This window comes from Solea senegalensis, linkage group LG3 (assembly GCF_019176455.1).
Source record: "Solea senegalensis isolate Sse05_10M linkage group LG3, IFAPA_SoseM_1, whole genome shotgun sequence".
Lineage (NCBI taxonomy): Eukaryota > Metazoa > Chordata > Actinopteri > Pleuronectiformes > Soleidae > Solea > Solea senegalensis.
The window spans coordinates 15,993,395-16,011,095 of NC_058023.1; the positions used below are offsets into that span (position 1 = coordinate 15,993,395).

Consider the following 17,701-nt stretch of genomic DNA (forward strand, 5'->3'; position numbering starts at 1 on the left):
ATGCCATTGGTTTGGCTCCCCCAACCCTCCCACCTCACACCCCTTACCCTCTCTCCTTCCCACCACTACAATGAATGAGAAAACACGCATGCATAATGAAATCTATAGTCTTGTCCTCACTCCACCCTCCTTTCCCTCTTTCCGCCACAGCCGTGCATTAAAACAAAACAAAAAAACACTCCTGCTTGGAAGTTTGCCACCATGGTTATTAAAAAGTGTCTACGAAGGAGAGTGATGTGGCCAACCTTCCACCCTTGCATGGACCTATCCTTTTTTATCCTGGCTCGCCGAATGGCAGGGTGGCAACAGCGGGCAAATGTAAATGCCACCCGGTCCTGCCAGTCAATTACACCACAACAAAGCTAATTGTTTGTTTGGTGCATACCACAAAGATGCCAAGGTTGGCCATTGACGGGCCCCTTTGTTTCAACGCAGATGCAAAGTTCCCTTTTCTCATAGGCCAGACTTAACGCTGATTACACTTGTGAATGATGAGACTACACTTTGGAAAGCCGCCGAATGCATGTGAGAAAAGAAAGAAAAAGATGGCTATGCGAAGAAGCACTTTGAGTCATTTTGTTGTTTTCATTTGCCACATAAGTGAGCAAATCATTTCGTTGGTAAAAAGTAAAATATTCAAATATCTTCCTAAAGCATGACTTGAGTTTAAATACAAACAGTGCCAAATTTTTCATTTTTTTTCTACTCTTTACAAATGCCCATTGGGAAATTTAGCTTATGTAGCTTATCTTTTTTGACCTGGTGGGGAAACAAATGAGCATTTTTATATCATAATTTCCTTAAATGATTGGTAAGATTATCAAAATTGTTAGAGATTTGTGTTCACAGTAAGACTATGCCTTAATACTATCACTTAATGTAATGGATGGTGCCAGGTGCCACAAAGGAGATAAAAAAAAAGTTTGGGCAGCAAGCTGAGAGTGAAGTGTCAGGGACACAAAATGAAAGAGGACACGGTAAAAGGAACAGAAAAGGGAAGGCAATAAAAAAAAGCAAAAGGAGCGGCTGCAGTGTGAGAAAAGGACAAACAAAGTAAGTGGGGAGCAGTGTGTGAGTGTGAGTGGAGGCCGGTCTGGTAATTTTTTATGGGACTGATGATGTGCAGTGACTGAATGCAACACCGACAGTGTGTGTGTATAGTGCAGGACCCTGCATGTCTGCGTACATTAGATTTTTACCATGAACGCTTGTGATTTGTCCATATGTGTCAAGGTGGGTTAACTTTATTTCCGAAATTAAAAAGGTGGGGAAGTTGAACTCAGACGGCTTAACCCTCATCTGCATCTTTAGTTTTGAGCCAGTGTATCTCTTTGTGCTCGCCCCGGTTCTTCCTTCTCCTCTCAGGCCGATGTGGCTAATGATCTTTCAGGCCATTCAGTCCGTTGTTCAGGGCCCACTCGCCGCTGAATATGCTCCCTCCCCGTCCACACTGTTTGGTGACCTCAATGAGGAGCCTGTTGTCCTCCTCGGCTCGGTTAAAATGCTCTCCTCTTTTCATTGCCGTGAGAGTTTATGGAGGAGAAGGCACAGAGAGCCGGCGCAGAGAAAGAGGGCCCGCTCTCCACCAGCATTAGCATGCACTGATTAGAAACAAACACACACTGATGATGCATGCATGCACACACACACACACACTATGGCTTGTCATTGTTCTTGTCTGGGCTGGGATCCCACTTGATTCCATAAGTCTCAAAATCCCGACAGTCCTACTGAGTGTGTACGTGCATATGTGTGTGTGTGTGTGTGTCCCTTCCCGCTCCATTGAACAAGTCTGTGGTGTCTGTCTTGGAGAAAAGAAGCAAAATGTCATTGTTCTCACAGACGTTTCAACTTTGCCCCCTCTCACTTTCTCCCAGCTTCTCTCTTATGTTCATCTGAATGTGTGTGTGTGTGTGTGTGGGTGCATGTGTGTGTGTAACTCATCCTATTGTACCTGCATTCCCCCGTCTGTGTCATTTGATAGGGTAGCTATCTGGATTACTAGGTGCTCCTGTAAGTCAATAAGAAATACTTGCCTTGTTCCAATTATGAGATAATCATTACAGTGTCACACAGTGTGTGTGTGTGTGTGTGTGTGCCACTGGTTCAACATAGTCATAGTTTGTCAAAAGGAATACAAGACTATCGATTTCTGTCTGCACAGAGGTGTCAGATTTTTTTTTGTAGAGGGTTGATGACCCACCAAATATAGGTAAAATAGTTTGTGTTTTATCACTTAGTCAACGCTCGTCCTCCTTGTGAGACGACACAAGATGGCGTCCAAATCGGCTACATCATTTGTCTTCTCCCTCGGCGTCGCTCTCTTTTTTTGGCCAGGTCAGGCGCCAAACCTTTGCAGAATGCCATGCAGGAGTCCAGGCGAGTGCGGTAGGGGGTACTGCGATGCCAGCATTTGGTGTGTGTGTGTGTGTGTGAGCAGGGAGGGGGTTAGTGGTGGTGAGGGTGGGGGGGATCATCATCGCCAGTTGGCAGGCTGGCACACAATGCCTGGCACGATAAGATCCTCCCTCTTCTGCGGGCAGATTTCCTCGCCCGAATCTTTTGTTTGGCTTGTTTGGGTTGCGGCTCATCCCGATAAAGGCCACTTTGTTTAGACAACAAAGCGCGAGGGACGGAATAAAGAGAGAGATAAAGAGACAAAGAGGCTAAAAAGGCGGCAAACCGAGGAGAGAACCACATTCATTTAAAAAAGAATGAAAAAGTGAAGAAGATATCGCTAAAAAAAAGAAAAAAAGATATAGGACTCATGCTTTAGCAGATTACATGATATTGTCACAGATACACAGTGAACTGTAGATTCAGAGAGGAAGTACAATAGAGGACAGATACTATTGCAGGCACTGGGACAGCGATGGACAGATAGTGAGGGGAAGGAAGAAAGAAAGATTTGAAGAAGAGAGCAGGTTCTGCCGGCTGTTGGACCTCAGCCCAAGTAGTGTGAGGTCATCAGCAAAGCTGTGAATGATAGAAGCCAGGAGCAGAGCAGGACAGTGGACAAAGTACACACACTGCACACGCACACACTGCACATACAGCAGACAGTCATTTATGCATTCTGTCAAGACTTGCATGGCCCTGTGCTGCACACACACACGCACACACACTCATATTTCAGGCGTGCATTTGTGGCAAAGGACACACTGGAGTCTCCTGCAGCGTAACAGGAAAGAAAGGCAGGAGGACACCGAGCAGAAAGTCTGCTCGGCCACATCAAATATTTACCCAGGAGCAGCTGTATTGTCGAAACATTACGCATCAGAGCTGCTCCGTAATTAGGTCGATATTTTCAGCCCCCCTCTCCCTCTCACTGTTTCCCTACTTCTCCGGGAGTCCACCCCACCTCTCCACCTCTCCTCTACACTACCCTCCCCTCGCCTCCCCAGGCTGCTGAAATGCGTCTTGGCTCGGGACCCATGCCTCTGGCAGCCAGAGTGTTATACATGTGCACAGAACCCCGCTCGGCATAAAATGGCTGCCAGACAGGCTTCTCCTCCTGAAATGTCGACAGCGGTATGCATCTGCAGGGTGTGCGTGTCACGCGTGCGCACTGTTTTTGTTTTTTTAATGGAGTATATCTGTACATGTCACGTGCACCGCTGTCACTTCAAAAAAAAGTTTCACAAACTACAGTGTGTGGATAATTTAATGCACGCTGTACAGTATGTGCATGTGGGCTCCGCCTTTTAGTGGGTGTCATGCCAAAAAAATGAGTGGGTGGGTTAGTTAGAGTGTGTGTGAGTGTTTAAGTTATTATAAAATCCAGACGAGTAACACACTTGGGTGTAGAGACGACTCACAAGCTCTGAGAAACTTTCTTGCCGAGCCAGATTTCTGTTGCCATTACCCCTAATTGCCCTAATCATTACAGTGGAATGATAAGTATCCCTCTGGACAAGAAGGTGTAAGAACTCATGGACACATCCAAAATATCCCTCTGCAACTTTTTTTTCCTTTTTTTTCTGCTGAGTAACAGCAGATAATCTGATTCATACATGGTGCTGTTTTTTTCACTTCCTTCATGAACCAGTTTGTTTATTTAAACAAGTGGCAGGGACGGTGGGTGCCAAGAAATGTTGTTTTTGGAAAAGGGCCGTGTGTGTGTGCATGTTTATGTGTGTGTGTGTGTGTGTGTGTGTGTGTGTGTGTGTGTGGTGTCTGGCTCTGTGATCAAGCCCTGCCAAGCTTCCAGGGCAAAGCTCAGCCTCCTTGGCCGCAACTGTTTATTTACAGGTTACACTACTGTTTATTTAAAGACTATCAGATTGGACGGGCTTCTGCACAGGACACCTTTCAGATACAGATACAGATACCAGGATTCGGGCTCCTCTTATCCAACTGTATTTCAGCCATTTTCTGAGCTGTTTAAAAAAACAAAATACAAGTCAGAATCTTTCTAATTGAATAAAACTGACTTTTACTACTCAATACCTGTTGAGTTACAACATGTGCTAGATGTGAAATGTCTGAAATAGAAGACTGGAGCAAACTCACAGCCTGAGAAATGCATATTTACAGTGAATATTCGAAGAAAGAGAAGTATGAAGCCTGCCCTTCTTGGGTCAAAGGTAGAATGTAATGCAATAGGGGAGGTGTTTCTAGGTCTGGTGCAGGCCTGGCAGATGCTCCATATGCTTGCATCCCACCTTGAGTCATCCAGGTGGTCTCTCCTGGTGCTACAGTGGGGCCTCATGCTGGAAGATTCTTCCTGGGATCTCTAATTGCCATGACCATCTGCTCTTTTTGTCATGGTTGCCTGTTCAGCACTTGATGAAGAAAAAGGAGAAGGAGGAGAAAACCAAACAAAACCAAACCACAAACTCTAATCTGATCTAAACAACCCGGTGCTCCTTTCCCACCTTTACCTTTTCTTTTTTTTTTCCAACCCCTCCACTTTCCTGTGCTCTTTTTCTGTTCCCGAGTTGGTTTCCTTCCCTCTCAGCAGTTCTCAGAGAGTGAGCTTGGAGTTGGCAGCCACAACTAGACTGATGGATGAGTCTGAAAGTGGCATATAGGGGGGAGGGTGGTACAGGAGAAGACAAGGAGGCAAGGCCACTCAGTTCCCTGTGCCAAATCCACACAAACCTCAACTCAGCCGCAAAACCTGCTTCAGAGACTGTGTGTGTGTTGGTTTGCTATCAAGGGCCATTTAAATGTTTATAACATCCTTTGGGGCCTGTCTATATTACTGAATCCATACATCAACTTCTCTATTCTTCTCTTCTCTAATGCCATGGATGTCATGCCGCTCGACAAGCTAACAACTAGCCACAAGCTAAACCAGAAACACCTCGATATCAACACCTAGCATAGTGGAGGCAGACACACTTCAGTAAGCAAGATACTCTACTAAACTGACTGTAGATGTGAAAGTGAATGATTGGTCTCTATATGTTTGCCCTGTGATTGATTGGTGACCTGTCGAGGGCCTTTCGCACCATGTCACCTGGGACTGACTCCAGGTCCCCGCGACCCTCAGGAGGAGGATAAAGCGGTAGACAATGACGAAATGAATGAACATGACTTGGTCATGTTCAATACAGACATTTAAATTGAATTAATTTACAGGAACGTGACGCTTTTGAGACTATAAGCCAGTCAGAAATAAACATTGTCAAACCGTTTTGTTTGTATACATGAGAGACTTAACAGAGACTGCACTGAAATAAGTTTTAGGGGAGTCAAGATTTTACTTTTATTGGATGCAGAGCTGAGATATATCGTAGGACTGTAGCTTGCACAGTGCGTCTTGCATGTTTTTAGAGCTAAGCACTCTGGTAAGATTTTTTTTTTCTTTCTCTTCTTAACGTATGGTCCTGTTCCCTCCCTACTTTGTCATTGTTGAGCTTCGGCCAAGAACATTCTGTTTTTGCAGTCCTGTTTAATAGTCAAATTTAGTAGAGGGGGAACAAGAGTGAGTGGGAGAGAGACATAGAGAGAGAGCAAGAAAGGGATAAATCTTTCAACCTTTTTTTCCCTCTCTTTTTCACCCCTCCTTCTGCGCTTCTCTCCGTTGCCTGTGTAATACAGCTCATGAGACCTGTGGCAGAAACATGGGTGTTGTTGTCAAATGTATCTGAGTTCACTATTTCGAGCTTCTTGTCTTGCTTGTCTGGATGATGAACTCCCTTTAAACTTGGCCCAGGTTGATTTGCAATGGGTTTCCACTCAGACTCTGCCGTTAACTGTGAGGCAAGGCAGGATTTGCATGCACTCCAAGATCACATGACTGCAGCGTCAATCGAAAAACAAAAGACTTGGATGAACATGCTAGCTGGTTCTGTTCTATTTTTGCCAGAGATGCGCCATTTTTGCTACACTACAACACACATTCATCGACCGGCCGTTAGTCGTTTTACACCCAGATTGATCCAAAAAGAGACCAAAGTAAAAGAAGCTCAATAGATGCTTTGTCTGCAGTAGTTGTTGTTTTCATTTGGTTTCCAATGTGTCTGTGACGTCACAATTTAGAAGAAGAGAAAAAAAACATAACAGGGCAAAACAACCACTTTAAAATCTCACTCATTTTGATAAAATGCAGGCCTGTATGTGGCACATAACAATGTATACAATCACAGAAAGAGAGACATGATGAAGCAAGCCCGCGGGACCAAGGAAAGAAAATAAAAGCTATCATAAAGTGAACTGGGAGAGAAGAGGGACTATGACGTCCTTGTTTTCCCAAAAGTAGCGTCTTAGTTGTCTACATGAAAACGCAAGGGTGGCGTTTGGAGATGTTCCCACTCTGAGACCTGTTTTCATTTCAGCATTTCAGTGCTCCCAAAACGTCAGTTCTGTGTGGATAAAATTAGGGTTAGGGTTACGATAAAAAGAAATTTCACCTAGACTCGTTTTTGTGTGGACAGTACCTTAGTGTGAAAAAGGTTTGTGAGTACAAGGTACCGTCATTGTGTGTACAGATTGCAATCTCACAATGATTCCTATCATTTGTTGTGATGTTTTACAGCTTATGTGCTGCATGATGCAAAAGGAAAAGGACCCTTGTTGCCTGTCAGTGATAAATGAGAGCAGGAGCTGATAGATTCCCCTCCCAGCGGGGCTCAGAGGGAAAAGACGTCAATCCGGGCCATCTCATACCACAGCCTGAGCAGCATAGCCGGTGGAAAGAATTCCACTCATGTTTCCTTGTATTTTCCCGCCCCTCCTGTCCTCTCTCCACATTTTGTTCTGTGTTCGTACCTTGCACAGCAGGACTGAACACATTCTGTACCCTCCCAACACTCCCTCAGCCCCCTTTTGAAAAATTACCCAGCCGTCTGCTGGTTTGAAAAACTTTGAAAGTCAGACACAGAGCTTTCTCTTCAGTTTGCCTCACCAGTCATGATCATGCTGTTCAAACAACGCTGTCCTGTTCAATGTACAGTCGGCACACTTTTCCTTAATGTGCATATGTACTTGTCCTTTTGTTGCATATTTACTGAAGTCATTTCTTTATTTGACGGTGGTTAATCAACAATAGGTGAATGAGAAAGTGAACAAGTGTATAAAAATGCTTTTATAGATGTAGTAAAATGCAGATGTATTTATATGTAAAAAACAAACAAATGTTCTTGTCACAGTCCCATGAGGTTTATAGCTGAAAATAATGAGTGACGACAAGGAAACTGTGTTTTAGGAAGAAGGTATGTTGTTGTCCTCATGTTATACTAACATGGCCCCTCCTCTCTCTATCTACATGTTTGCAGACTCACAGCAGTCAGGAAGTCCCAGTAACAATGAGCCAGGCAAGAACCCTCTTCCAGGTATGTGCAGCACCAGTTCTCCCTTCTGTCTTTGCTTTATTGTGCCCCTGCAGGTTGCTCACTGCACTGCAGTCGACAGCATCACTTACTTAGGGGCTGTCCGTGGTGAATCCGCTAAAGTCTTTTTTTATCGTATCAGTGTTTCATCCACACGGAAATGGCGTATTGGAAATGCAATTTTTTTGAAAATGGGTCCCAGAGTGGGACAATCTCAAAAATGCCACCCTTGTATTTTCATGTAGACAACAATACGCTACTTTGGGTCTTGGTCTGTTTGCTTTATGGTTACTTCTATTTTCTGTCCTTCTTTCCAGGCTGTCATCATGTCTGTGATTGTATACGTTATTTGAATAAAGCTTTGTTTAAAAAAAAAGAAAGAAAGAAAGAAAAGAAAGTTTGTACGTAGTGCACATGACGTACGTCTTCTTCTCTGCTTTTGGTTACTGGCCTGGCATATTTAGGACAGTGTTTCGAGTCATTTTCGTGTGGATGACAACATTTCCTGACATGATGCCGTGTTTACGTAAAGCCTTTCCAAAACGACAAAGAAAAAGATCGTTTATGTTTCGTTCCGTTTCCATGTGGATCGGGCCTTTACGGTGCTGATCTGCTGTGAACCTGGTGACTTGCTGTAATAAAAACAAGCTGCAGCCTGGTCACAAACCATGTGGTTAGGGGTAGCAGTCTGCTGTGAAGTGTGCAAAAAACGGCTATTTTGAAACATCAAAAACTGGGGGTCCATCTTATGCTATTACTCCACGTCTTAAATTGCTTACAAATGAGCCATCAATTGAGAATACATAAGCCAAATTGACACATTTAGTGTAAAAGGCGTTAATTAAAAACTTTGACTGACATTCACTGGCTGAAAGGAGACATTTTTAATCTTTGCATGGACTTAGGTGTAATATAAAAATTTTATTGGATCATTAAATGTGAATTGTCATCATCCCGGTGGCAACATCAAAAACAGCAAAGCATAACAGGAGGTTGCAAATTTGGCTGGTAACAGAGCTCAACAAGGTGTGCCAGCAAACCTGTGGAGAATGTTTTTTCTTTTTTGACGGCGCCGTTCCCCTGAACTGACCTGCACAGTGTCGTCACAATGTTGGTATGAAAATAGTTTGAGAAGTGTAATTAGTTTTCTACCTCAAGAGCAGGTTCTGCTCATGTGAGTTCCAAGGAAAACATACCAGCGATCCAATGACTCAGGCCTGGGAGGTTTTTTGGCGGTGGCGCAGTTCCCTGCTAAAGCCGTTGGCTCACAGGAGTCATTAGGCTTTGTAAGCGCCAGTCAAGCTGCCTATCTTTTAGTACTGAATCAAAGTCATTTGGGTGTCAATTACTTGTCTGTCTCTGGGGAAGGTCATTCAGAAGATCATAAAAAGAAAACATCATAATTATTGTTTGTTTATTCTAAAAATAGTTTTGTAAAAATGTACGAGTGGAGATCACCTGCGGCGGAAACAACCTTGTCTCGCCTCAAATGCAGCTCATGATCCCAGCGAATTTCATGTGACGATACTTACACTGTGTCTTAGCATAACAAAGTCAATATTGACACTTGTGAAGTTCAACTTGGTTATTTAATTAACTAGGCAGCACCTGCGGTACTGGCTCATTCGTTTAATGTGTTTAATCGGCTAATCTAGTCACGCGTTCCTACTCGCTTAAAAAAGTTTTCACTCTTATCTTACCTTCCCATGTAATACAACAGAAAGCTTGAAATAAAAACTGAAATTATGTATAAGCATAAAGAAACACATTAATTCATCAAGTAAACCCAAATACAGGCAGTTAATCCAATGTTTGTGCTCATTTAACACAAATCCTAATTTATTTTTTACAGACTTAGTAAATTGCAAAGAATTTCAAATTAATTTAACTAATGATGACATGCTTCACTTCTGTGTATGTGCCTTTGTCTACAGTCTACTTGGAAGACAGCTTCATCAAATCAGGAGTCTTCAGTGTTTCAGAACTGGTGCGAGTGTCCAGAAGTAAGTTCATTATTATTATTGTTATATTCATATATATTAATTTGCAGGCTGCACAACCTGTTGTTCTGAAGTTATTATTTTCTTTTATTTACTCTTCGTTGCACTAGTACGCTACACAGAGAATTCAAATTAATTTACAAGTGAGGCCTATAATAAGAAGAAATAACACCAGAAAACAATAGATTTGATTGAATAAGACTTTATTGGTCCCACATTGGGGAAATTCACTTGTTGAAACAGTGGAGTTGGGAGCAGACATTACCACAGTATGATCTAAAAATAAGCAATATGAAATATACGAGACAAAACATAAAAATACTACAAGTGAACAATGGAACAGGGATGAACAACCAATAAAAGTATTGAAAAGCACAAAAAGAAAAAAAATATTGAACCTATTTTGTTCATAGTTAATCATCAAGATGGTGCCCTGTGAGTGACAGTTGGTCATAGCAGCTTCAACATAGCAGCTTCAACAGCAATGTGTGCAAATGATAAAGATAAAGAACAAACATCTATATTAAGGCTTTTATTTATTGGTTTAATTAACCAATAAATAGCATGCTGCATTTCACACGAGTTATGTCCGTTTAAAATCGTTAAATGGGATGAGGATTTTGAATAAAGGTCTAAAGGTCGATTAATCGAGAAAATAATCGTCAGACTAAACGATTGTGAAAATAATCGGTAGTTACAGCGAGTAAAATGAACGAGTGACACAATGCCCTTGATTTGACTCTATCAGTCATGATTCTTTCAGTTGTTTTTCAACTCCTTTGTAACATCACTGATACGGCTACAGAGTCAGAGAGGTGTCAATCAAGTTCAAGTTCTCAACAGGTGATATAACTGAAAACACACGTGTGGACATGAATCAAACACAGACGGGTGCATTTAAATAACTGAAAAAAATTATAATTATGTTCATATGTCCAAAAAAAGTCTGCAACTTTCATAAATTACCAACTCTGTATGTTCACTGTCATCCACCTGAGAGCAGTGTGGTGGTGAATCCAGTTTGGCCAGTGTGCTTTTCAGCGAAGAGAGAACCAGAGTGCAGACCAATGTGCACAAACCTGTGTGTATCTGCATAGACATGTCTGCCCTCCGCAGAATCGTTGACAGTTGTTCTTCCAGGAGTCCTCTTTTTCCCCCCGAGGCACCGTTTACCTTTACTGTCCTTGGCTGAAACATGCTTGTGTTACACAAAAAAAACCCCAGTGTTTGAACAATACATGCCTGCATGTTGTTGTTGTATGTACCCTTGTTCACTGCTGTGGTGCATTTTGAGGCAACAGTGATTTGTTAGTTAATTGTGTAGCTCAACAATACATGACAAATGAAAGATTATGAAGGTTTTGTTTGCCGTGTATTCACGCACACTAATAGTTAAAGTGCCTCTGACTTGTGCACACTTCTTCAGTCAACAGTTTAAAAAAAAGAAAAAAAATTGGATATATGATGCTTATATACAGGGGGGAAAAAAGCCAAAGTCAATGTTTTTTGAATCAGAATAAGCAGCCGTTAAAATTAACGTGTACATAATTAACGTGTATATTTGTAATTTTATTGATTTTCAAAGTGCACAGTGTAACAAAAAGACTTGATCAAGACTTGTTGCAAAATGACTATAATAATATATATACAAATAAGTATATATATATAAAGGAGAGAGATTAACAGTCAGTGTCAGTATTCATTATAAAACTTAACCCACCCTGTCTGTCATAAATCTGAAATTTCATAAGGTAAATAAAGTAAAGTGCCATATTTTTTTAGAAAACGTTTAATTTCCTTTAAAGATCTTCTCTGCTGAAATAAAATATGTCCAGGGTGCGAATCCCAACAGAAAAAATGCAGGTTCCAGTTTAAGACATTTAATGCTGACCTTGGATTCTGTTTACCAACTGTATCAAAGTGTCTCTGGTGTAATTTCACTGGTCCGAGAGCGAATATCCTCTGAAAGACTGTGTTTTTGTTTAGCGTTTAATCCCCCCTTACACACACACACACGCACACACACTCCCTCAACCAGATGGCCACTGTGCTGGTGTACGTGCTCTCGTGTGACTGAGCCCGATTTCACTGAAGTCAGGATGGAATTTTAAAAAGGGTCGATGGACGCACAGGAATTGTCACTCACTCAGCTGGTCTTTCCCTGGGAAGATATCTAAGCAGCCGCTCGTCCGTCATCGTCCTCCTCTCTGGACTCTCCAGGCTGTTGAGACATTCTTTGAAGTCCATCAAAGTGAGCTGCTGAGTTCAAGGCAGCGTTTCCACGGGCGAGTACACTCATTAATGCAACAGGAGCCTCCGCTGCAAGTGGAAAAATATTTTGTCAACAGAGCAGACAGCGAGTACGGGCGAATAAAGCTGTTGATCTGGATTTATGAAGACCACAGTCTGTTTTATACAGTTTTCAGTCGCTGTTATGCGGCTTGAAGATGTTGAAGATGAGGCTGCAGGAGGAAAAGAGGAAGTCCACAAAAAAGGGATCGTGGATTACGGATGGGAATCACAGGAAACCTCGATACATGGTTCCACGATACCAAAAATATCATGATACAATGATTCTGTCCAAATTGGTATTGGGACCCACCCCTATCATGGATGTTGTGAAGGAGGACAGTTGCTCTTACAGAGGAGGACAATAGGGCAAGATGGAGGCAGATGATCCGCTGTGGCGACCCCTAAAAGGAGAAGCTGAAAGAAGTTTTTTTAGCTTGAACATTTTTTTAAATAAGATGCTTGTCGGGGTGGCCAAGTGGCATCATTAATATTGTTTCAAGCCAAGAAGCGAGAGAAAATAACAGAGAGAAAGAGAGAGAGAGAGAGAGAGAGAGAGATGGTTGTGGCGGGTGGGGGGGTAATCTCAGCTATGAATGAAAAAGCAAAACAATGGTCTTGTATTCAGCGTCCTCAGGCCGGATGCATTCCACCACAAACAGCTCGGTATGGGTGGCAGCGGGTTGGGGCCTTTGCCAGAGCTACAGTGGGCTGCCAGGGCAAGAGGCTGGCGGAGGGATCGTGCCAGTGGTGAACCTCAGACCACAACAGATGGCGCCACACACTCCATCCACTCATCGACTACCAACCAAGCAACCGCGCGAGCTGCAGGCTGCCTCGCGGGCCACACACTGAAGAGAGAGAGAGAAGAAGAGCGCGAGGATGGGTGGTGGTGAACTCCTATTGTTCTGTAAACACTGGCTTGGCCTCCTTTGAAACAGTATCCTTCACCTTGACCACAGCGAGAAAAACAACACCTTTTTCCACCGTAAATCACTTTGTGGGGAAACTGCTGAGTGCTGAAGGGGGCCACGGAGAAGTGAAGAAAGTGGTGATGGCTGTGAATTCACTTTAAATTGCTCTGCGTTTTTGGCTGAGCTGTTGAACTTTTGATGCATCACAAATGAGTGATTTTAGCAACAATGGCTTGTATCTTTAGCATTAAATACATTTGCATTCCAACTGGGTTTGCAAAGTTTCCTAATCGATTATTAATCGTTAAACTATTTTGATAATAGATTTGAGCGATTTTTTCATTTTATGGACCAAACCAGATCATTTAATCCCGAGATTAATTGATCATGAAAATACTCGTTAGTTGCAGCCCTACTGATTACAAACTTATTTTACACACATACACACTTTAACATATACAGTAGCAAGTGCTGGCTTTTGTTTAGCTTAGCTTAGCTTAGCTTATCTTGCAGCAGAACACATATTTCCCAGTTTTATTCAGAAAGTGCCTCGAAACTTTGCCGTACATTGACTGATCTGCCAAAAGATTCTTCCTCGTCTAAATCCGTCCAGGATGACATGTGATACCACTCACTGTGCCACCATCTGGCAACAGGAAATACGCCTTCAGTGACAAACATTGTTTCAGTTACATAACGCTTTCAGGTCGTGGTCTACATTTACTCTATCCAAAAAAAAATCATGTTGCCCTCTGTCGATCGCGGTCACTCCACACCCCATGTGTGGGGAGGAATGAGAACCTGTTCAGCACTGCTTGGTTTTTTGTACTGCGTCATGTTTTTTAACTGTATATTTCTGCATGCATGTCTGCTTTGTTTAAATGATCCAAAATCAGTTCAGTTAATTCTCCTATAATATAATAATATTTCCAAAAACTACAGTTCCCATGGAAGGTTCCAGGAGAATTACCGGGATTTTTCTGCCCCTTTACAACCCTTCTTTCCACTGTTTCTTTATTTTCAGGTTGTCTGCTACTTATGAATGACATTGGCTTTATTCATAAATAGAATAGTAATATACAAAGGTGCAATAAAAGGTTCATTTATTACAGTGAAAATGTTCTCCGCCCGCACAGCAAGGGAAAAGAGAAGTGGCTTGTTAATCAGTGCTCAGCAGAACTGCCCGTGATGGTCAGACAGTTAACCTGTGAATAGGGAGCGCTTAATTTGAAACACTGTGCCTCTAAACGCAAAGCATCAATAATGGTTTCTGTCACGCCGTCGTGTAATTAATTGTGCGTCTCTGGATGCAAGGTTGGGGAAAGACAGTCCTAAATCTGACAACAGTGCTGATGCTGAACTCCTTCTTTGCATTAACTGTCTGTCTTTGTTGTCGCTCTGTGTCCTCTACAGCGCCCATCACCCATGGTGCAGCGGTAAACTTCTCCATGGCTGACATGCCCAGCCAACCCTACTACCATGACCTGAACTCCAGCGTGGGGCTGCATCGCTCGCTGTCCTCCCCTCCCGGCAGGTCAGTGGAAGTCACCGCAACAAAATAAGCTCTTTGCGCAGAGGTCTTTCTATTATAGCAGCAGAGCACAGACTTTGTTTTCCTTCATGATATTATTATCACACAAAAATATCCAAGCGAGGTTCAGTCAAGGGCAGCGCAGAGGCTTTTATATCTTTTATATCAACACAGAGCTAAAATTAACCCTTGCTAAATAGTAATTAAATTATCTATCGAGTGAGTAATACAAATGAAAACAAGTCTAGGTGATGTGTCATAGTCCCACCTCTCCCTTGTGCTTGTATTCACTGTCACTGTCTTCTTTGTGACAACTTTTAGTTTCTTTCGTGCGTCGCCCTGGCTTTCTTCATTCTATCTCTGTTTTTGTGATTGTATACATTGTAATATATACTTATTCACATAAGGTGTTATTAAGAAAAGTGTTGCACACAGCGCACACTCTTATTTGCATGCTCAATGTCTTGTCATGTCTCTATTTTGGTGTGGCAGCGTTACAGTGCCATGTCCAGGCCTGCTATATCCAGCATTTAGAGTCATTTGGGGGGAAAAGACATTTCTTGAAACGAAGCCATGTTTACAGAAAAATGTTAAAAAACCACATTATAAAATATTGTTTAGGGAAAGTCCTGTTTCTACCAATAAGTAAGAATTAGTGACATCTATTGGTGAGATTGCAGATTGCAGTTTTTTCAGGGAACTACGGTGGCCTTCATATTCCGGAGAGGGTATTGGTCATGTCCGTTTGCATTGTAAGCTTCCACTTGAATGTCCACGACGCACTTTCCGGCTAGTTTGTCCGTTCGCCCTGCGCTCTCTGTAAAGCAAGCCACCTTTCTGAAGTACATATAAAAGCTTATTGTAATAAGGGTACATTATTATTATTTTACACACATAATTATAGGCAATTAATTCACTCTTTGCCATCAAACCCACATTGTTACACACTTTAACATGTAGCAAGTGCTAGCTTCCGTTTAGCATAGCTTAGCTTAATATTATTAATATTTCCCTTTACTGTTGTCAGACATTTACTGCAACTGTTCCAAATGAGCACAACCTTAATCTTGCATTCGTAAATGTCTATTTAGATCAAATAAGCGAGTGCCTTTGTTAAAGCTATAAATGTTTTTCTCTGTGTGCAGCAAAAGGCCCAAAACTGTCAACATGGAGGAGAACATGGACACGAGCCCAACAGGACCTGACTTCTACTCATCACCCAGCTCACCCGCCAGCAGTCGGGCAAACTGGCACGACAGAGACGGAGGTGATTCTCCTCTTGTGTGTGTGTTTTTTTTGACACCTTTATTTACCTATGGGAGGTTTGTCAGGCATGCATACACTTTATCCGCTACACCCTGTGTTGCATTCCCATAATAGAATTTAGTGAGGCATAGAAGAGATCACAGTGAAACCTCTCATTGTTTTTTTTTTAACTCTGAGCCTTGTCGTAAGTTCTTGTATGTCAATGCCACCATGGTTTTTGTTGAGGATGAACAGCATCTGGCTTTATCTGCACATGAACTTGCTCAACCCTCTTAAAATACATACCATGACAGAGATAGCCACAGGCGTCCCCAGTCATAGAACGGCTTAAACCCATTTGAACTGCTGAATGTAGATCTGAACACTCTCACACCTGCTCCTTACGCTGCTGAGTGTCCGTTGAGAACAAACTGTTCCAGCTAGATTTTAGGACAGTTATGGTGATTTTTTATCAACAATTTACAGCTGATCCAACTGTAATGTCTTGTGAGAGACTGTTATGGAGAAATTCAGGTTGCAGAGTAATCAACCTTCAGGGCAAACACGCCAGAAATGGAGCTGTACATATGTAGAACTTTGATGAACCTGTGCATCTTTTGTGAAGGAGTTAAGAATTAAAGCCAACCAAACAAGTCGAGCTTACTGGATATGGAATAGAAGAAAAGACTGAGAGACATGTGTCAGAGAGTTGTGCTCACCGCCTTGTTTCTGTGCATGAGAGACAGTGAGATCCTCCTGGGACAGCTCGCATGTCTCATTACGTTGTGTCCCGTTGCAGAGCAAAGCCGGTTGCCCTTTTAATTAAAGCCTTGCTGTCCCGTGTTTCCAGATCCATTCTCACTCCATTCTGCTGACTTCTCTCTATACGCTGTCTCACTGCACTGCCTCAACATAGTCTGTAGGAAACATTTTGTTATGTGAAATGCAAAAATCTTTGGAAATGCCCCAACTTTTCCTTAGTGGTTTTAGCATTCGGTCTGAATTTTGTTCACCTCTTGTGTTGCATTTCTGTCTTGCTCTCTGGTTTTTATTTTAACACAATAAGTAGCAATAAGGCACTGGTGGGATTTAACCGCAGCCCAATGTGGGTATGTGAAATTTCAGTTTGTCCCATTGCACAAGGCCCTGAGTGTTGCTCTGCGTAAACTTAGACACTTGGGGCGAGGAGAAAGGGAAAGTAGTGGGTAGGAAACTCTCCAAAGACAGCCATTATTCTGTCAGGGGAGAATAAATGAGAAGTGGGGTGATATTAAACCCATATGAGGCCTCCCATGTGCCAAGCGGTCATTTCTCGCACATGGTTGTCATTCGACAAAACCTCACCGTGTAGTGGAAGGAATACTCTTTCTCATGTGTTTTGCTCTGGGAAAGTACTGTAGGGTGCACTTAAAAAACTTTTTCCATATTTTGGTACACATTGACTCATTTTATCCAAAAACAAATCAAATAAGAATATGTAACTAATCTCATTGGACTTTTTTTTTTTTTTTTTTTTAGTAATAGCTTTTTAATGTCCCAGTCTGGTTCACTCTCTGAAGGATTTAATTAGCAGAAGGGAGGAAAATGGAAACATTGTCAATCTTCTTAAAGTTGCCTCTCCTTTTGACAAAAAAAAAAAAAAGAGAAACCATTTAAGCCTGTATCCTCTTGCAACCCCAGATCGGGAAATCCCCCTGAATTCCAGCCACCTTTGTTGCTCTCTTCTCTGGAAATGAGTGATTCTTCCCGTCCCCCGGGTGGATCCTTCACAGCACAGGGCAGTTTATATTGCGGGAATGCCTCAACAACAGGGTTTTATAGCTCATATACAGGAAAGGAGATGTATGATTTGAAAATGGTATGTGACAGACCAGAAAAGCACTTGAGCAGACATTTGCCATTGCCCCTCACATACACTATACAGTATTTGCTCTCAGGTCCCCT

The 17,701-nt window shown here is 42.3% G+C and overlaps 1 protein-coding gene across 11 annotated transcripts in view; it reads left to right on the forward strand.

Moving 5' to 3' along the window:
• Window positions 1–17,701, forward strand: part of LOC122765846 (nuclear factor 1 B-type-like) — a 75,079-nt gene that overhangs the window by 38,017 nt on the left and 19,361 nt on the right. For 10 of the 11 annotated variants that reach the window (XM_044020290.1, XM_044020298.1, XM_044020299.1 and 7 more), the window contains 4 exons: window positions 7,725–7,781; window positions 9,713–9,781; window positions 14,395–14,515; window positions 15,658–15,779. In XM_044020290.1, coding sequence (XP_043876225.1) covers window positions 7,725–7,781; window positions 9,713–9,781; window positions 14,395–14,515; window positions 15,658–15,779 — 369 coding nt within the window. The remainder of the gene's footprint in view (window positions 1–7,724; window positions 7,782–9,712; window positions 9,782–14,394; window positions 14,516–15,657; window positions 15,780–17,701) is intronic. The other variant, XM_044020297.1, reaches the window with a different exon arrangement.